The sequence below is a fragment of the Salvelinus alpinus genome, chromosome 25, assembly GCF_045679555.1.
Source record: "Salvelinus alpinus chromosome 25, SLU_Salpinus.1, whole genome shotgun sequence".
Taxonomy (NCBI): Eukaryota; Metazoa; Chordata; class Actinopteri; order Salmoniformes; family Salmonidae; genus Salvelinus; species Salvelinus alpinus.
In genome coordinates, this window is record NC_092110.1 from 37730636 (window position 1) to 37752182 (window position 21547).

General features: G+C 41.8%; 1 protein-coding gene across 6 annotated transcripts in view; it reads right to left on the reverse strand.

Annotated features, from left to right (window-relative positions):
- Nucleotides 1-983: 983 nt before the first annotated feature.
- ppp2r5ca (protein phosphatase 2, regulatory subunit B', gamma a) overlaps nt 984-21547 on the reverse strand; it is a 52827-nt gene continuing 32263 nt past the window's right edge. For 2 of the 6 annotated variants that reach the window (XM_071366670.1, XM_071366666.1), the window contains 12 exons: nt 18976-19175; nt 14135-14245; nt 13543-13635; nt 11589-11719; nt 11360-11419; nt 11029-11137; nt 9876-9929; nt 7563-7733; nt 7072-7199; nt 6268-6369; nt 5824-5896; nt 984-4423 (listed from right to left, as the gene is read on the reverse strand). In XM_071366670.1, coding sequence (XP_071222771.1) covers nt 4286-4423; nt 5824-5896; nt 6268-6369; nt 7072-7199; nt 7563-7733; nt 9876-9929; nt 11029-11137; nt 11360-11419; nt 11589-11719; nt 13543-13635; nt 14135-14245; nt 18976-19175 — 1370 coding nt within the window. In that variant the 3' untranslated portion in view covers nt 984-4285. Of the gene's footprint in view, nt 4424-5017; nt 5138-5362; nt 5403-5811; nt 5897-6267; nt 6370-7071; nt 7200-7562; nt 7734-9875; nt 9930-11028; nt 11138-11359; nt 11420-11588; nt 11720-13542; nt 13636-14134; nt 14246-18975; nt 19176-21547 lie in introns of all 6 variants that reach the window. The other 4 variants (XR_011670757.1, XM_071366669.1, XM_071366671.1 and 1 more) reach the window with 4 other exon arrangements.

The following is a 21547-nucleotide window of genomic DNA, read 5'->3' on the forward strand; positions in this document are numbered from 1 at the left end:
GCGACCTGTATGCTCTAGTCGGCTGGCCCTCACTACATATTCGTCGCCAGACCCACTGGCTTCAGGTCATCTACAAGTCTATGCTAGGTAAAGCTCCGCCTTAGCTCACTGGTCACGGTAACACCCACCCGTAGCACGCGCTCCAGCAGGTATATCTCACTGGTCACCTTTCCTTCCAGTTCTCTGCTGCCAGTGACTGGAACGAAAAAAAAAAAAAAAAAACATTATCACTGAAGCCTTACATTTCCCTCACTAACTTTAAACATCAACTATCTGAGCAGCTAACCGACCGCTGCACATAGTCCATCTGTAAATAGCCCACCCAATCTACCTACCTCATCCCCATATTCTTTTTTTATTTACTTTGCTGCTCTTTTGCACACCAATATCACTACTTACACACCATCTGCTCATCTATCACTCCAGTGTTAATCTGCTAAATTGTAATTACTTTGCTACTATGGCCAATTTATTGCCATACCTCCTCATGCCATTTGCACACACTGTATATAAAATGTATTTTTTTCCTATTGCGTTATTGACTGTACGCTTGTTTATTCCATGTAACTCTGTGTTGTTGTGTGTCGCACTGCTTTGCCTTGGCCAGGTCGCAGTTGTAAATGAGAACTTGTTCTCAACTAGCTTACCTGGTTAAATAAAAGTTGGGGGAAAAAATGTGTGCCATTCAGAGGGTGAATGGGCAAGATTTAAATGCCTTAACGGGGTATGTTAGTAGATGCCAGGCGCACCGGTTTGTATCAAGAAAGGCAACACTGCTGGCTGTGTGTGTCAAGAATGGTCCACCACCCAAAAGGGGTGTATATACAGTAAGTGATGAGGAAGAAATCATTTTTAGCCATATCCATTTTCCCTCAGATCAAATCATATACACTTTAAAACTGTCAAAACGTATAATAACTGACTGCGTTTTGAGATTTCCGTGAAGTAAAATGCCTCCCAGAATTGATGTATGGTTGAAAATATAAAATTCAAATAATATCTTTATTCATTCTATTACAGATGAACACCACTTGAGATTGTGATAAAAGCACACAAAAGGCTACGGACTGAAATCTGGTCACAGATAATTGGAAGAGGGAACAAAAGAAAATATTAGACGTGTTATTTCTAATAATGCAGAAAGTTACAGGGGAAAGAGAATGTATGTGCCACATTGACTTTGTCATTGCTATTGATTTTTATTCTGTACAGAAGACAATTTTGTACAAAATTAATCTAGATATAACACTACATAAAACAAAGTAAATCATATGTACAATATTAAATGAAGCCACATAGTACAGATCACAGACAAAAGGACACTTGTCAAGTTATTATATTCTGGAAAGTACATGTTCCATCTAAGAATTCCGGAAAACAATCCAAAACATTTGTTGTCTAACTTGCCATACGAGTAATTTGTGTGTCTTTAAAAAAACACACAAAAAAACAGTTTGAACAACAAATAAAAAGCTAACTGATCAAACATCTTTCCAAATGATACTGTTATATAAAAGCAAAGATTTTTTTTTTGGGGGGGGGGGTCAAATTGTTTCGGCGAGTGCCATTCGTCCAAGACAAAAGATACATGGTAGTTAAATGAACACCTTTTTGCATTTAACTATTAATAATGCAGTTACCAAGCCAAGCCTGGATGTCAGTCTTTCAGCATTGGCCTTTTCCATTGGCAGCTACAATGCTAAAACTAGCATCCAGGCTACCAGTTGCCAGGGACTAGAAACAGAAAAGACATTACAGATTGGATACACGTGCTAGATTTGCAAGTTCAAACAATGGTACCAGAGAAAGACTAACATTTACAATGGGGCCCCAATCAAATCAAATTGTATTCGTCACATGCTTCGTAAACAACAGGTGTGGACTAACACTGAAATGCTTACTTATGGGTCCTTTCCTTGTCCAGTCCAGGAATTGGACAGCTTCCTGACCTTGAAAAAGCAGAACAGACTGTACATATAGACAAAACGGGACACTGAAGAGCGCTTCATTGAAGATACACAAACATGTCACATCTATCAAGTTTCAGGAAGTGCTTTTTCAATAGACTTCTTCTTAACGGTTACAGATGTCATCCAAAGAGGGATTCAGGTTTGAAATCCCCTCTTTCTATGCTCATTCAACTGTCACATGAAATGGTTGTCATCCAAACAGTGTTGCTGTTCTCATCGTGTAATATTCCTCCATTCGATAAACGGCTCTCTGATCCCCATTTGTTCAGTATTTCACACAAGACGAGTAACAGTCCTTTCAGCTCCACAGCAAAGCACCTCTGGGTAGGAGGGCACTGGTAAAAACCAACACGGGGAAACGTGAGAACGCTGGGGGGGGGCTTCAGGGCATGGGATATCATGGGTACGAGGGCACTGGTAAAAACCAACACGGGGAAACGTGAGAACGCTGGGGGGGGGCTCCAGGGCATGGGATATCATGGGTACCTCTGGGTAGGAGGGGACTGGTAAATACCAACACGGGGAAACGTGAGAACGCTGGGGGGGGGGCTTCAGGGCATGGGATATCATGGGTACCTCTGGGTAGGAGGGGACTGGTAAATACCAACACGGGGAAATGTGAGAACGCTGGGGGGGGGCTTCAGGGCATGGGATATCATGGGTACCTCTGGGTAGGAGGGGACTGGTAAATACCAACACGGGGAAACGTGAGAACGCTGGGGGGGGCTTCAGGGCATGGGATATCATGGGTACCTCTGGGTAGGAGGGGACTGGTAAATACCAACACGGGGAAACATGAGAACGCTGGGGGGGGGGGGGGGGGGGGGCTTCAGGGCATGGGATATCATGGGTACCTCTGGAACGAATGGAGGACGATGCTTGACTAGCAATCAGCTCCAGGGCTTCTGAAAAGCCTGCATCTGAGGACAAGATGTGCGTTTGAGAAGGACTTCATTAGTCGGGCTGCGCAGAATCACAGTTCTACATCATCACCCTGCATCCCAAATAACAACTTATGTGATCGAGATGAGTAATTCTGCACCTCGCCTTCCTCAAACTGACACCCCCAGGTAAAGTGTCATAATGTCATTTCAGTTGGAACGTTTCTGGAATGTTCTGCATAATGTAGCATTACAGTGTGTGTGGCTACAGGTGTCTTGATGGACTGTGTCAAACCAAACACTTCCTAGCTGGCCATTGAGAGTTAAATGAAGCTTCCCAATAGCAGTAAGAACTGGGGACATGCATTATGTATGAATTACGGAGACTGACATGTCTAAGAAGGGCTTTTGAATATGACAAACTGGGTGCGGACTAACAAACACCCAATGTGTTTCTCAGTATGAAATAAGTACCATTGTTTGAACTGTCAATATTTCATTGTGATCTGGCTCACATATTGCCAATGGACTTCAACAGAAGGGAAAATCAATCCAACGAAAGAATGTGCATGGCACAAAAGTGTAGAGTGTAAAGAGTCCAGTGTCCACAGAGAACCTCCCGTCCTCCCTCCATCCTAGTCATAAAGTGACTTCATCAGAACAGATGGATCAGTCACTTCAGAAAGTCCTGTTGCTCTTCATCTTATTAATGAAAAAAACAACAATTGAATCATCTGAGGCTCCAAAAAACAAAGGCAAACGACGCAGGCTGTCTACCTAGATAGTCATCCTGGTTTCTCTCACACAGAAAAACACGGACACAGAAAGAACACAAACGGTCTTGGCACTGGCAAATGTCCCTGGGATTAAACAAAATTTAATAAAAATTAAACTAGAGAAGAAACAAAACGTCCCGAAAAGTCGATCCAACAGTCATCCCCGAACGGCTGTTCTTAGTTTTGTTTCCCCTTGACAGAAAATGACATAAGAGGAAACGAGAGGAGCCCCCCCCCCATTCTGTTTCTGCTCTCTACGTTTGTTGTGCATTCTACCAACTGCGCTCAATGGGGGAACATAGGAGCTTGTCATGTCACTAGTGGAACGGAACTTCCCCCATTTTCATTCGTACAGTAAGAACATGGAGGGATGAGCCGATACTGTTTTATGCACGATTAAGCAACAACAAAAAAAATGTTGGCAAGACTAAAAAAGAAAGTTGCGGCCCCACCCCTCCCAACCTGAGAAAGCAGAAATCCAGGGGGGGGGGTTGTGTACTGGCGACGATGAGGAAACTGGGCCAGTAATCTGAATGTGCTGTGTGGATGAGGGTGGAGAGAAGAGGGGACTGGACACTAGAGGAAAGCGAGAAGAGGGGACTGGACACTAGAGGAAAGAGAGAAGATGGAAATGGACACTAGAGAGAAAGGGGCAGACCTAGAGCCCATCGCGGGTAGTGATCATGACGTCGGCTCGGCGATGGGTCTCCAAGGCTTTTGCGGTGTAGATGTCCTGAGGGAGATCAGACTTACGCCGCACCATAGGCCGGTCTTTCCTCTGGTCTCTCGTTCGTAACTGCAACAGGGGAAGGGGAGAGTGTTAAAGAGAGTTAGGTCCAATGGAATAAAAATGCTTTGCTTGTAACTACAGTATCCTCCTGGGTATGGTCTACTAAGTTTTTTCCACAAGTACCACTCCTTTTTTCACATTACAAAGTCATGTTTAGAAACAATCACCAATTGACAGAAAACCGCTCACCATGCTTCATGCTAATGAACTAAGGCAGCCATGCACCAAACAGGACAGTGAGAAAAGAGTTGGTGAAATGTTAGCTACCAGGACTACCCTCATGACATTTAAACAGAAAGAGAGACAGAAGGGAAGGAAAGAAAGGTGAGAGTAGAAGAGACAGAACAGACAATAACAAAAGTAGTTGATTCCAGTGTTCAGTCCATGGTCTGATGAGTCATCCCTCCTCTATAGGAGAAACAGTTGATGAGTCATCCCTCCTCTATAGGAGAAACAGTCCAGGACCCATTTTGAAAAGAGTGATCAGGGCCCAATGTCATAACATGTCTCAGAGTAGATCATAATGATTAAGATGACAGGTGCAGGGGGGGACCTGATCCTAGATCAGCACTGACGGACAGACCGAAGACGGACAGTTACCTGAGCGACTTCTTCCGTTACAGTCTTTTTTAACCTGTGAACTTCTTCATAGGTTAATGGACCATCAAACTCCATTGCTACTGGACCGTTGAGGCCAGTGGAATCAACACGGATAAGAGACTAATGTAACAGGAAACGAACACACAAAAATAAAAATGGGAGAAAGAGACTTAAGTCGCATGCAAAGAAGAATGAATCAGAGAGAGTTTAGATAAACAGAAGGGTTTAGAAATTGGATGCTGGAGTCATGGCTTCTATTAGTGATCTGGTGAGAGTAGAAAATGATGCGGTTCAGACAGACTAATTCAACTGATCGTTACTACGGTCATTAAGAGTAGATTTTACCTTATACTAGGACTGTTCAACATCCACCCTAGAAGACTACCTATAATAAAACAAAACATTGGGAATGTAGTTCACAGTAGGTACTTCCACCTTAGTTTGTATTTACTGAGACCAGAAATGAAGCAATATAAAAAAAATGGGAATGCAGTTTAGGAAGACCATTCAGTCACCTGGCATTTCACTTGACTTAGTACAGGGTTGGCTACGGAGATCGCATGCCAATAGATCATTCAGCACCCAACCCATCTCCTGATCAACCTCCTGATCTTAAACCAGGAAAGGGTGATGCAGCGCATGTGGAAATGTTTTTGATAGAAAAGACTGGTCATGCTCTGCACAGCAAACAGTCCTCAGAGGGAAGACAGAATAGGAAACTACTCCTGCTCTTTAGATGGTACACGCATGTACACACTGCTGTGTGTCCCACACACACACACACACACACACACACACACACACACCTGTGGGTTGGATTTGGCAAGGTTCTCAATCTTGATCCAGGCCTCTTCCCGGTCTTTTGACTTGGCCTTCTCTCTATAGAAGGAAACAAACATCTACATTCATAACCGCAGCCCCCCTCTACAGTCACTACAATGTATAGTCCTTCAGATATGAAATATTATCATTCAGATTTTCATATGTAGTATAATCATTACAATACTGTCTAAACTTGAGACAAAATATTTTCTTCCAGATTAGCGTATCATAATCTATTTACCATTACAATATGTAGTCAACATTTGATACATGCTAATCTGAATGAGAATATTTAATGAATATGGTGCACATTTGAAATGTAATATTAAATCATTCACATTAGTATATCATATTTTAGTCTTAACTACAATCTGTAGTCAAGATTTGAGATACACAATATTCTCATTTCGGATTAGCAAATGACATACTTGTTTTTCTCTGCTCTGAACTGCTGTGTGCAGTCATCAAAGAGCTTCTGGTTCATCTCCATGAAGAGCTTGAGAGCATTGTAGATGAGACCATGGATGGTCCTGCACAGAGACACACACACAGGCAAAGACAGCAGTGAGTCAGTCTGCCGTCATGTCTAAAAGGGTAGCCCTGTCCTCCAGCCCAAACCGAAATTAGATTCCAGTGAATGACTAAAGTAGGTCTGAACCACTGTTGAGCTCCCTGCAGTCAACACTAGCACTTTCAGAGCAGCTTAATGTTAAAGAAGTCTCATTCCACATAAAACCGTTTGGTAAGGTGTTGAACTTTCAAATCATAAAAAAAAAATGTGTTAATTAAATATGCCTCCAAGGGACATGGGATGAAATTAGTTTTATTGGTAATCTGTTTGACTGAACCTGCCTGCAGTGCCAGATGGCTGTGCACTTTTGCCACTGTTCCATTGGTTATTTTGCACCAGGCAAGCTCACAAAAATCCAGGCAAGCTCACAAAAAGCCAGGCAAGCTCACAAAAAGCCAGGCAAGCACACAAAAAGCCAGGCAAGCTCAATCAAGAGCAGCTAAAAAGTTTATAGTATAGTATTTAAACCCAGGTCTTGCTAACACTACATGTTCTGAGATATTGGAGTGAGTGGCCTATGAAGGCAGATCAGGGTCACTGTTATTAGGTCACACAGCGGAAAATGAAAAATGTCTTACTGGACCAGGTAATCCCTCCAAATCTTAGTTTGTCTTCTTTCTTTTGGTGCCTAATGAACACGGCTCTTTGAGGGGCTACTTACTTGTTCCAGTGGGTCTTGGAGTTTCGGTAGAGCGCCGGGAACATGATGGGTAGGATCTTGGCTGCGTTGTCGCTGATCAGACTCATGATGTACTCGTTGTTCCAGTAGTACAGAGCCCTCTCTGCTACCTGCACAATGACCCAAAGCACACAGCACCATCGGTGAGGACAGCTCACTCAAAATGGTGACAGCAGGAGGCGCCATATAGAGAGATAGAGAAGCACACTTGATTGGTGAATCATCCTTCCATTAAGCCTAGAAATAACTGTTCCAACATATCTCTAGAACCCCTCAAGTTGGTTTCCACTACAAGGTCGAACCAGGCGGTACGGTCATTACATCCTGGATCTTGCTTTGTTTCAATGGACTACTTAGTTCTAGGAACCAACTAGAAACATTTCACTACTCAAATTCACTTTCCCACATAACCGTAATGACTAAAAGTCAAAAGGTCACCAATAACAGGGTTCCCATGGCATGGGGTCAGTCACCTGGAAGTGTGGGCTGGACACACACTTGGCCAGCTGCCTGAACAGTGGCTCCATGACCTTGACGAACTCGGACGGCTCGATGACGTCTAGAATCTCTTCCAGCTCGTTAAGGAACATCACCTCTTTGGGGGAGTGAGTCTTGGGCCAGTATTTCAGAAGGGCCATGACCACCTGGGAGACACATTGAGCAGGGAGCGGAATGGATATTGACCAACAGATCAGTGAGTAACACACACAATAATGTTCATGAATAAGCAAAAACATTACTTTAAATTGAACTTTTTATAAATAGTGTATGTTAACATGCAAAGAGCATTTACACACATTAATGTTCATTAAAGTTAATACATTATTTGTCACATGCGCCGAATACAACAAGTGCAAACCTTACCGTGAAATGCTTAAGCCCTTAACTTAACCAACAACACAGTTAAGAAAATAATTACTAAATAGACTAGTTTTATAAAAAGCAACAATAAAAGCTCCCGAGTGGGGCAGCTGTCTAAGGCACTGCATCTTAGTGCAAGAGACGTGACTACAGTCCCTGGTTCGAATCCAGCCTGTATTACATCCGGTCGTGATTGGGAGTCCCATAGGGCAGCGCACAATTGGCCCAGCGGCATCTGGTTTTGGCCTGGGTAGGCCGTCATTATAAATATGAATTTGTTCTCAACTGACTAGCCTAGTTAAATAAAAAATGTAAATAACAAGGCTATATACAGCAGGTATCGGTACCAAGTCAATGTACGGGGGTATAGGTTAGTCGAGGTAATTTGTACATGTACAGCACCAGTCAAAAGTTTGGACACACCTACTCATTCTAGGGTTTTTCTTTAATTTGACTATTTCATACATTGTAGAATAATAGTTAAGACAAACTATGAAATAACACATATGGAATCAAATAGTAACCAAAAAAAAGTTAATTTTTAAAAATATATTTGCGATTCTTCAAAGCCACCCTTTGCCTTGACAGCTTTGCACACTCTTGGTATTCTCTCAACCAGCTTCATGAGGAATGCTTTTCCAACAGTCTTGAAGGAGTTCCCACATATGCTGAGCACTTGTTGGCTGCTTTTCCTTCACTCTGCAGTCCAACTCATCCCAAACCATATCAATTGGGCTGAGGTCGGGTGATTGTGGAGGCCAGATCATCTGATGCAGCACCAGCAAAGCATCCCCACACCACCACCTCCATGCTTCAGTGGGAACCACACATGCAGAGCTCATCCGTTCACCTACTCTGCGTCTCAAAGACACGGAGGTTGGATCCAAAAATCTCCAAATTGGACTCATCAAACCAAAAGGACAGATTTCCACCGGTCTAATGTCCATTGCTCATGTTTCTTGGCCCAAGCAGTCTTCTTCTTATTGGTGTCCTTTAGAGGTGGTTTCTTTCCAGCAATTTCACCATGAAGGCATGATTCAGTCTCCTCTGAACAGTTGATGTTGAGATGTGTCTGTTACTTGAACTCTGTGAAGCATTTATTTGGGCTGCTATTTCTGAGGCTGGTAACTATTGAACTTTTCCTGTGCAGCAGAGGTAACTCTAGGTCTTCCTTTCCTGTGGCCGTCCTCATGAGAGCCAGTTTCATCATAGCGCTTGATGGTTTTTGCGACTGCACTTGAAGAACTTTTCAAAGTTCTTGAAATGTTCCAGATTGACTGAGCTTCATGTCTGAAAGTAATGGTGGACTGTCATTTCAATTTTCTTATTTGAGCCATTCTTGCCATAATATAGTATTTTACCAAATAGCGCCATCTTCTGTATACCACCCCTACCTTGTCACAACACAACTGTTTGGCTCAAACGCATTAAGGAGGAAAGAAATCACACAAATTAACAAGACACACCTATTAACGTAGGGGTAAAATTGCCTATGCCTAGATAAACAGCAAGTAGCAGCAGTAAAAACAAAGGGGGGGATGGCAGGAAGCTTGGCCCCAGTGATGTACTGGGCCGTACGCACTACCCTCTATAGAGCCTTATGGTCAGATGCCGAGCAGTTGCCATACCAGGTGGTGATGCAACCAGTCAGGATGCTCTCGATAGTGCAGCTGTAGAACCTTTTGAGGATCTGGATAAGAGCGTCTGCTAAATGACTTAAATGTAAATGTAATCCGTAATAGTTTGCAAGCCCTGCCACATCTGATGAGCGTCAGTCGTAGTAGGATTATAAAGTGTAACCGATCCGTTTTGATCAATGGGTCGATATGCATTGCAATACAAAAACCTTCTGAGAAGAGGGAATATAACATCACTGAAGGGGTAATCAATACACCTTACTTGTGAGCAGAAATTTCACAACTTACTGGTTCAGTGAGAGTGCTGTCCTTCTCTAGAAACTGCACCACACAGTATGCCAACTAGGGGGGAGAAAAAGACAATGGGACACAATTACTGGCTGATCCTAAAATCAGTCTAATTGTGTTGACATTCTCAACGACAATAGTCACTAACAAATAATTGCAGTCATGAAGTTGCAGTAACTGTTGGACTCCGTAATACTAGCAGTATAACTGCAATGTAACAAACTGACTTTTTGTGAGGTGTTCTCATTTTGCATTAGGCTAGCTCTAACACAGTTGATCGAGCTGTAATGTAGATATTATGCTATGGTCCATAGAGCAATGTATTGCACAGCAGTTTCACTATATATATATATATATATATCTAGTGAAACAGTCTGGAAGACACCGAGAGAAACAGTGCGAGCGAGAGGCTGGCCCAGAAAGAGAGAGGCCCCTGACAAGGACCTTTGTCTTCATAGTAATTCTGGCTTGTGAATAGCAGATATCTGATTCCAGCTAGCTTGTAGCAGCCAGGCTACTGCCCTCACCTCCCACACTGCCTGAATAAGTCGCTCTGGATAAGAGCGTCTGCTAAATGACTTAAATGTAAATGTAACAGGCCAGGCCCCATTGGAAACAAGCCCCACTGCCTGACCTACACCTAATATCAGTCATTTCCATAGTGTGCATTCAGTAGGGCAAAAGGGGCAGAACAATCAGAATGTGGCAGATAGAAAGGGATTAAATAGAGCTGAAAGCTCCCTATTATTGATGGCAGAGAATCATGTCTGTTGTACACACTGTATTTCTGTGTGTACATTCTGTAACGTCGCACCCTCTTGAACAGAGCCCAGGGCAGCATGGCTGATAGAACAATCAGAGCTGTGTCGTGTTCATTAGGGTCACACAATGGAAAACGTTTTAAAATGGCCACACACACTACATGTTAAATTCTAAAGTATTTTGTAATGTCCTTTTCGTTATGGTCGGACCCCAGTAAGACTAGCTGTCGCCATTGGAGATGAAAAAAATATTAAATCAAATCTGTCAACGGAAAACGAAAACACACGTTTCTTATTGGACAAGGAAGTCCCTCCCCCCCGTTTCAGTCTGTTTTCTTCCATTTTGTACCCAATGAACACGACCCAGACCCTAGACAGACACAAGGGCTTACCTGCGGATGGTAGACACTAAGTGATTTGACTTTGTGCAAAGGCAACAGGACCTTTAAAAGGAATATCTTGTGCTCCTCTTTTAGTGGTAAGGCAAACCCATTGATTATACTATGAAAGAGAGAAACAAATTACAATTAGAATGATTCTAATCTAAATCATTTCAACTGAACTCAAAATAGTAATGAATATGAAACAGATAAAAGGATAAAACAGCAGCAGAGCAATGGTTAGAGATCCTATCTGCAGTCCAGAAGACATTATGAGACTGGATAAAAGTCCAAAATAACTAACTGTACTGCAATACACGCCGAGTTAGAGCTTAAGGTGTACCTTCCAAGTATCTCCAGTAATTCTGCTATTCCATTATGGTGCTCAGTCTCGTAGATAAACCTGTCAAAAAACACAGAGACATTACATTTTAGTTACACAACCAAACGTCCATTTCTTAGTGGTTTGAAACTAAAAAAACAACCACGTTGTCCCCACTGAATCTTTAGCAATCGATTTGATGTGTTAAAATATCTGACATAAAAACAAAAGCGGTTAAGATTAAACGCACCTATAAAATATATTATTGATGTGTTTTCTGATGTAGGCCCGTAGTCCCAGGAACTTCCCATATATCCTGTGGAGAGTTGTTTTCAGGAAGTCCCTCTCCCGCGGGTCTTCACTGTCAAACAGGTCTAAAAGCTGTGGACACATGACATCCCTCCCGTGCTTAACATTTAACTTTTTTTTTTTTAGGAAAGATTTCTTTAGTAAATAAAATGGTTTGTAACACCATGTGCCAAAAAAATGTGACTGAAAATTGTGTTGTATGATGCAAGGAAACGCTTGAGTAAAAATATCCTTCATTAGTATCACTGGTGTTGACAATGGAAGACTGCTGGTCTCTGATCCCATGTAGTGCATCTCTTGCCGTTGTGCCATGCGCAAGGCACTTAACCCTCCCCAAAGTTAAATATTGCACTGATAGGCTAAAGTATAAAACACGTGGTCTGTCAACCCCCCCACCCCACACCTGGAGAGCTACTGGGCGTGCAGGCCTTTGATCCAACCCTGCTCAAAACACAAGAGTTAGCTTATCAAGGTCCTGTTGAGCAGCTGATGTTTTTTTAAACAAAATGAGCCATGGTAGAGCAGGTCTGGAGCAAAAGCCTGCACACTCCGTAGCTCTCCTGGACACTCCAGGAGGAGGGTTGGTCTCGCTGCAACATTACAATTACAACCAAATACTTTGTCTTTATAAAATAATTCCCTCATTCAAAGAACCAGGGATCAAAAGGCTAAGTAGGACGAGGTAGCTAACAAAGATGTTTATCCATTTGTAAAGGTTAAAATATTCAGGGGAAATCTTGACAGCGTAGGTCATAGGAGTTACTTGTCAATTAGTAACTTTGTCAGAATTACATGGTCAGTATAGGTTAGGAGGCGAATCTTGGCCAATTTTGAGCGCTTGAGAAGGTTTTACAATTGGAGTATTCAGAATTTGCGGTTCCACACGAGCACCTGTACCAACTGGGTGTCGGGCATTTGCGGTTCTACATGAGTGCCAGTGGAAAGTTATTTTAGGAAATAGAACATAAAATTAATACATGCTAATAGCTAAATAGTTAACTAGCTAAACTACACAATATATTTTGAATTGGCCATGTAGTTAAGTCTGTTGTATATCTTTATTTTACCTGCTGCGCAAATGTCTCCCTCCCCTCTGGCAACAGCCCACACACAGGTGATGCACACCATTACTTTTCTAGGATTTTCATTGCTATAACTGGGATTTTTTTTTATTTTACCCCGCTTTTTCTCCCAATTTCGTGATATCCAATTGTGATCCAATTACCATCTTGTCTCCTTGCAGCATCTTGTCTCCGAAACATGACCCGCCAAACCGCGCTCCTTAACACCTGCCCGCCTAACCTGGAAGCACCAATGTGTCGAAGGAAACACTATTCAACAGACGACCGAAATCAGCCTGCAGGCACCCGGCCCGCCACATGGAGTCACTAGAGCATGATGAGCAGAGTAAAGCCCCCCCTGCCAAACCCTCCCCTAATCCAGACGATGCCGGGCCAAATTGTGCGCCGCCCTATGGGACTCCCGGTTACAGCCGATTGTGACACAGCCTGGGATCGAACCCGGGTCTGTAGTGATGCCTCAAGCACTGCGATACAGTGCCTTAGACCGCTGCGTCACTCGGGAGGACCCCACACTAGTAATTATTATCAACAAATGTGCAAACACAGCTAGGCTCACTTTGTCTCAAAAACACATCTCACGACTGCATGATTAAAAGACCATTCGTGCCAGTCAATGTAGGTCAATATTAATTTCACTCCGATGCACTCTGCAGAGATTGGGAGGACACTGAGCAAAACATCGCATCAGGAAGACACTGATCCAATTCTGATCAGAGTAGCCTAATTGTTTGATATTGTGATTTGAGTGATTTTGTTTTACTTGTCCATTTGGACAATTTAAAATGTATAATCTATGTTTCTTTCAGCTCTTACCTGCATCACAAACTTCTGGTCGATGTACTTCTTTGCTATGTTCGGTTGAAAGTCAGGAGATTCTAAAAACCGAAGGAAAAATTCGTAGACGAGCTGGAAAGAAAACATTTTTAAAATGCATAATTTGCAGAATGCATAGCAAGTGCCCTTCCTTACAAAAACGCTTGGTAAAAATCTAAAATATGTTTCATTAGATCACATAATTAGACAACCTAATTTTCATTAGATCACATAACAGCGTCAGTAATTTGGTGGGAAATATCTGTATATAACATCCTATCATAATGATCGATAATAAAAACAGACATGCTCTTTTTGTCCAAGCCGAGAGGTAAGGAAGGTCCAATGACTGTTTACGCTGATTAGATACTTTAATTATACAGCACTGTACTTGAGAGAATGTAAGGTCTGCAACACTTCATTCTTACTCAAACAGCAGGGTCGTGTGTTCATTAGGACACGCAACTGAAAACAAATTTGCCGGGTAAAAGTCCATGTAGTTCCTTCCGGTTTAAGTCTGTTTTCTTCATTTTGGTGCGTAATTAACACGACCCAGGCCATGTGAGCTGGGTTAGTAAATATCCCTAGGTACCTGGAGATGTGGCCATGCAGCCTCAAGCGTAGGCTCGTCCTCCTCGGGGTCGAACTCTGCTCCTGTGGGGTTGGACGACGGAGGCAACGTTCGGAACATGTTCACCGCAAACTAAGGGGGGGGGGAGAAGCAAAAGAGTATATTCAGAGTCAGTAGACCACAGTGATGAAGGCCAGTATGGAGTCAAATTGCTTCAGTGGCTGTTGTTTTACATTGAATGTAACAGAATTGACAAGGACACATACTTGACCTTTCCGTCATACCTTAAACCAGGGCTATTCAACTATATTCTTACTGGGGCCAGATGTAAAAAAAATATATATATATACACACTGCTCAAAAAAATAAAGGGAACACTTAAACAACACAATGTAACTCCAAGTCAATCACACTTCTGTGAAATCAAACTGTCCACTTAGGAAGCAACACTGATTGACAATAAATTTCACATGCTGTTGTGCAAATGGAATAGACAAAAGGTGGAAATTATAGGCAATTAGCAAGACACCCCCAATAAAGGAGTGGTTGTGCAGGTGGTGACCACAGACCACAATATATATATATATTAAAAAAATTAAATTAAAATTAAAATAATTTAAAAAGCGACACCAATAAAAAGGAGTTTTCTTAAAACGTTGCTAAAAGTAATTTAGAAAGACGGTCGCAACCCAACAATTAGATCATAATTGAAAAGGAAAAGAAGCAGCCTTTGTTATTTTTTTTATTTCAACTAATAAAAGCTTCCTAAAACTTTAGGTAATCTCTTTTTTTTTTTTTTAACTAAGCATCTCAATAAATACCAAAAATATGTCAAATCAGGTAATGCCAAATTCCAGTCTGAAGGAAGTATGCTTTGAATTAATTTCCCTCTGTCATTTGGTGCATTGTTTGTCTCACTCCCTTCAAACAAGTCCTTGTGAGCGTCAGAGCGGGAAACAAAAAAGGCACGTACGTGTTCCTTAAGAGTCGTAGCTTTCAGAAGTATTTTGTAGCTTAAACCATTCAAAACGATAGAGCCAAATTCAAATTAAAGAAAATAGTCAACATGCAACAAAGGCGCTAGAAACCGCTAAAACCCAGACAACCCACTATAGTACTGGTCATTTCGGCACTGAAAGTCAGAGTTTGGATGAGATATTTTTTACTGTTCAGAATTGATCAAAGGGCCGGTCTAAATCAATTAAAACGGTCTGGATTTGGCCTGCGGACAGCCAGTTGTATAGCCCTAAACTAATCACAGAGCTGAATTAGTGAAAGTGATAGACAAGAGCACGTTATCCCATCTAAAATCACTTCTAGACCTGTGTTTACCTCAAGGGAACAAGGAAGGGAAGAAGGGGGGGGGGGGGGGGGGGGGATGTCTGAAGTATTCAAAACACGTCCCTAGTTAGTATCCACTTGGCACGGTTCTTTCCTTTGACCCAAGTGGGTTACCATTTGTCTCTGAACATCAACTGACTGACTGTGGGGTGCTATAACTGACTGACTGTGGGGTGCTATAACTGCTTCTGCCAGTAAAGACAGATCATGAGACAGTGCAGTTGGCCTGAGGAATAGAACACTGCTATTTCTGATAGCTAGGTACGCTATGTTCAAACCCAGATTTAGCTTTGAAAAAGAGAGATGCGTTTCACATTTTAATATGTCATCTTATCTGTATGTAATTCGAATAATGAACTGCCTTTTGAAGATATTTAAAAGATCTCCGGATTTGAAGATCCATTCATTCAAAAAGAGGGACGTTTTTTTAAATTCACTGTCAAATTATTATAATAACTCTCATTAGCTGCCCAGCTACATATGGCAGCTTAGATCTATTCTAGAGAAACATTTCAGACTGGACATTGGTGATTACGTCAGACAGACAAGGAAGACTAGAGTTGGAGATTAGGCATCCAGGGCGAAGAATTATGAAATAAATATATATTTTTAAAATCAGGACTAAACGGAAGGTTTTGACACATGAAAAGGCTTGCTGCATTTACACTTATCCATGAAAGCATTACGCCGAGCCATAATGACATTTCACATTTAAAACAACGATGGGGTAACTTAACTGGGTGGCACGCATGCAGGGTATTGCGTCGCGCTCCATATTTCAATTATAAATCCTTTTTTTTTTTCATGGCTTTGACATCCATAGCTACTTCCTATTTGTATGTGAGCCGTAACCAGGATTCATGTCAATTCTGGAAGTCAATTAACATTGCAATTCCAATTTTCCTCATTGCCAAAGATTGTCTATTATATTGACAAGATGTTCGAGCAGTCACTTGACTAATGGAAATACATGTCCTCAAAGATGGAAGGCGAGATCAGGTGTGACCATTCTAGCCAATGAGGGGGCAGATACACAAGTGAACAACAGGCCATAGAGATAGGGGACTCATCTTTGTATCTGTACCATTATTATAGCATCTGTGAAAGCATGGGCAGTACGGTTGAGCAGTATCCAGATGTTGATACTGTTAAACCGTTTCTGTACCATACCGGGGTAAAAACACACAGTTGAAGTCGGTAGCTGACATACACTTAGGTTGGAGTCATTAAAACTAGTTTTTCAACCAATCCACACATTTCTTGTTAACAAACTGTAGTTTTGGCAAGTCGGTTAGGACATCTACTTTGTGCATGGCACATAATTTTCCCAACAATTGTTTACAGACAGATTTTTCCCCTGTATCACAATTCCAGTGGGTCAGAAGTTTACATACACTAAGTTGACTGTGCTTTTAAACAGCTTGGAAAATTTCAGAAAATTATGTCATGGCTTTAGAAGCTTCTGATAGCCTAATTGACATCATTTGAGTCAATTGGGGGTGTACCTGTGGATGTATTTCAAGGTCTACCTTCAAACTCAGTGCCTCTTTGCTTGACATCATGGGAAAATCAAAAGAAATCAGCCAAGACCTCAGAAAAAAAAATGTGTAGACCTCCACAAGTCTGGTTCATCCTTGGGAGCAATTTCCAACCGCCTGAAGATACCACGTCCATCTGCACAAACAATAGTACGCAAGTATAAACACCATGGGACCATGCAGCTTCATAACGCTCTGGAAGGAGACACGTTCTGTCTCCTAGAGATGAACGTACTTGTGTGCGAAAAGTACAAATCAATCCCAGAACAACAGCAAAGGACCTTGTGAAGATGCTGGAGGAAACGGGTACAAAAGTATCTATATCCACAGTAAAACGAGTCCTATATCGACATAACATGAAAGGCCGCTCAGCAAGTAAGAAGCCACTGCTCCAAAACGACCATAAAAATGGAAGAATACAGTTTGCAACTGCACATGGGGACAAAGATCGAACTTCTTGGAGAAATGTCCTCTGGTTTGATCAAACAAAAATAAAACTGTTTGGCCATAATGACCATTGTTATGTTTGGAGGAAAAGGGGGAGACTTGCAAGCCGAAGAACACCATCCCAACCGTGAAGCACGGGGGTGGCAGTATCATGCTGTGGGGGTGCTTTGCTGCAGGAGGGACTGGTGCACTTCACAAAATAGATGGCATCATGAGGCTGGAAAATTATGTGGATATATTGAAGCAACATCTCAAGACATCAGTCAGGAAGTTAAAGCTTGGTCGCAATCGGGTCTTCCAAATGGACAATGAACCCAAGCATACTTCCAAAGTTGTGGAAAAATGGCTTAAGGACAACAAAGTCAAGGTATTGGAGTGGCCGTCACAAAGCCCTGACCTCAATCCCATTGAAAATGTGTGGACAGAACTGAAAAAGCGTGTGTGAGCATGGAGGCCTACAAACGTGACTCAGTTACACCAGCTCTGTCAGGAGGAATGGGCCAAAATTCACCCAACTTATTGTGGGAAGCTTGTGGAAAGCTACCCAAAACGTTTGATCCAAGTGAAACAATTTAAAAAGGCAATGCTACCAAATACTAATTGAGTGTATGTAAACTTCTGACCCACTGGGAATGTGATGAAAGAAATAAAAGCTGAAATAAATCATTCCCTCTACTATTATTCTGACATTTCACATTATTAAAATAAAGTGGTGATCCTAACTGACCTAAAACAGGGAATTTTTACTAGGATTAAACGTCAGGAATTGTGAAAAACTGAGTTTAAACGTAGTTTGCTAAGGTGTATGTAAACGTCCGACTTCAACTGTATACACATACTTCATTGTATTTAATTTGATGATGCACAAAACAATTTAGGCAACAGGGATCTTGATCCAGGAGGGGATTGAATGTCTCTGCTGTCACCAAAAAGCTTGATCTTGGCATCAAGCTAGCAAGTCAGAAATCCAAAAGCAGGGCGTCCTGAGCTTGATAATTTATTTGACATGTTAGATTTCTTATAGTTATACTTAACTTAGAAGCAGTGGCTTAACTCATCAAATAAGCCTCATGTAGGAGTTTAGCGATTAAATTTTTTTGTTGACCAAATTTGACACTCATTGACCTCCAAAAATTCCTAAATTCGTATTTTCATGGACAGATTTTGGGGCGGAGTAAAACCTCTCGCTTCGGCTCTTTCTGAATGTCATTGCTTTCAATAATTGGGGGTAGCACATCCTGGACAGCAGGTCAGATTGTCAGAAGGTTGTTTGTGCTACCCACAATAGAGATTAGAGATTATGGTTGCACATTGGGTAATATTGAAACGTGTGCTACCCTACCCTTTGTATTCAATTCTGAACAGTAGGGACACAATAGTAGCACATTCTGATGGACAGCTCAGACTGTCAGAAAGTAGCACATTCTGGGCAGTAGCAGAGATGATCATAGCACCAGCCCTACCCAGCCAGAGACACCCCGCCCAAGCTGGCCTTAGGGGTGTCTCCTCTCTTCCAGTCAGTCTGCTGACACTCACCACGTGCACCACCTCTGGGTAGATGGGCTCTGTGATGACGTTCCTGTTGTGCGTGATGTACTCCACCATCTCGCTCAGCGCCGCCCGCTTCACTTCCTTCCATTTCAGGTCACTTAGTGGGTCTGACAGGAAGTCAAAGAGCACACAGCACTGGCGCAGCTTCTGCACAAACAGCTTCTCCTGCTCCGCCGGAGCACAGTCTGAGGGAGAGAGATGTAATTTTCAATTAAATAGTGCTCGCTGCATGCAACAAACAACATACAGAAAAATAGTCAACCAAAAAAATACACTGCCAACAGAAGTACACATTCCAGTTTTGACCCTGTTCACTTGAGACAACTTCTTTATAACCCCATATGGTCTTAAAGCTGGGGAGGTCCTAAATAGAATTTGAAACGCAAAGTTAAATTGCTCAAAATTCTAGTTCAAATCCCTGCTTGACCAGACAAAATGTTATGTCCCCTACTCAGATAAAAAGCCATCTTTGCCTGTTCCCACAAAAGAAGGAGATTTGGGGGGGGGGGGCAAAATATAAAAGCCAACAGATGTGTAGGGGGGGGGGGGCAATATATAAGAGCCGACAAATGTGTAGTCAGTCGCTTCATTTGGTCAAATACACAACTGAAAAGGCATCACTTCCTGTGCGTACTATACAGAGTTAATTAAGAATTGTTTCCACCTTGGTAACCAAAATGCTCAGAACATACACTCTTGCTGCACAGCCTGCACCATGTCCCAAAGTCACCAATAACAACACTGCCAATGTAAACAACAAAGACAGCAGGCAAATAAGCACATATGCCATCACTAATCCCTCATCTGCCATGGCAAGGTGGCAGGCAGTCAGCATGACAGAGAACCAGGGCTGGGCAATATCAAATTAATTTGATTAATTCCAATGTATATGTTTGTGAGCGATATTCCAAATGCCTGTATCGTAATATAAGTTTTTTTTTAGTTTTTTTTTGCCAAGCCCCTCCGGTTGTCTCACACAAACAACAACGATGACAAATCACTCCTTCCTCTGACAAGTGGTTTCAACTCGCTACCTGCATTTGAAGTTCAATTTCTGTTGGAATCAGTCATATGGACACCAAAACACATTGAGACATTATTTTTACTGTAATAGGAGTTCACTTTCCTAAAGATATCCTTTTGATGTCTCAACTCATCAAATTGCAGAGCAGACACTACTGAAACGGGAGTATCAATTAATATTGATTATGGAAAATGTACGATCAGGTTGTCTCACGTGGCATTTCAGAACCACGTGCCGCTAGTAGCATTTTAGCCAAAGACGTCTAGTCTCGTCTTTAAAAAAAAATTTATACAAAGTGTGCAATAAGCATAAAAACACAATTATATAAAAAAAGGAATTGGCAACTCGTTCTCATTCTGAGAAATAAGGTAGACATCTTAACAAAGTGGACAGGCTAACGTGCTGTTCAAACAGTTGGAGATGGATAGAAGGGTGTGTTCATAACAATTCAACTGTTCTGCCTTGTTAGCAAATAGATCCAAGTTGGCTAAACTTGAAATAAAAACATTAGCTGGCTAATCACGAGCACGTGGGCTTGTGCTTGAGAGATGGTTGATAAGACCTGTGTTCATTTTCTATAGTGCCTGCTACGAGAAGTGTATGTGCATTATGCATGGTTCTGGTTAAATTTGTAACAAAAATAGCATTTTTAAAGACAGATCAGTAATTATTGCAAAGAAAACAGGTTAAACTATTTAGATAAAATAATGACATAATTAGCAGGCCTTATGGTTGTGGAAGGCTTAACTTGGGAATACATTTCACAAGGCCTGAATTAATTTGATTTTTTCAGACTTTTTGAAATGCAATGTATTTAACCTTCTCTTGTACAACAAAGCTAAGAGAAATTTATTTTTGTCATTTTAAAAATCGAGATTACAAAAATTGTCCGTCAGTTACGCAAAAAAAAATTACCGGAGATCTGATTTAGGCCATATGGCCCAGCCCTAGAGATAACGTCAGTAGAACATGCCAACATACACAAAATGGGACACATTCCACAGCGCATAATTTAATGTATTGGGGGGGCACCATGTCAGTTTTGACACAGAGCTGTCATGCTGCAGCACAGAGAGCTGTCAAATTAACACTTACTGTCCACCAAATTTTCTTAATACGTTGCTATGGGCACAGCCAAACAACGGAAGTGATGGATTCGACTTAAGTAGCTCGTAGTAGGTAAAGTATACAAGTGTAATTTTAGATTTATTTCACTCAAGTTGGCTAACGTTAGTTAGACCTACCTACAAGTAGATGTGTCAGAGTTAAGGGCCTGCCACCAAGCCAATAACTATAAAAGGATAACTAGGCGATAATGATCAACTATAGGTTTCATAACTAACACGTTGGTGAGCATCCACACCAGAGGAAAATGTATTATTCTACAGCAGTGGTTCCCAACCGGAGGTACTAGGACCCTGGGGGTACTTGAGAAGCCTAATGAGATCATAGGCCTACTGATAAATAAATAAAAACGAGGGGGTACTTCAGGGGTACTCCGGTCAAAACAAAATTCAGTTGGTGGTACAGTAA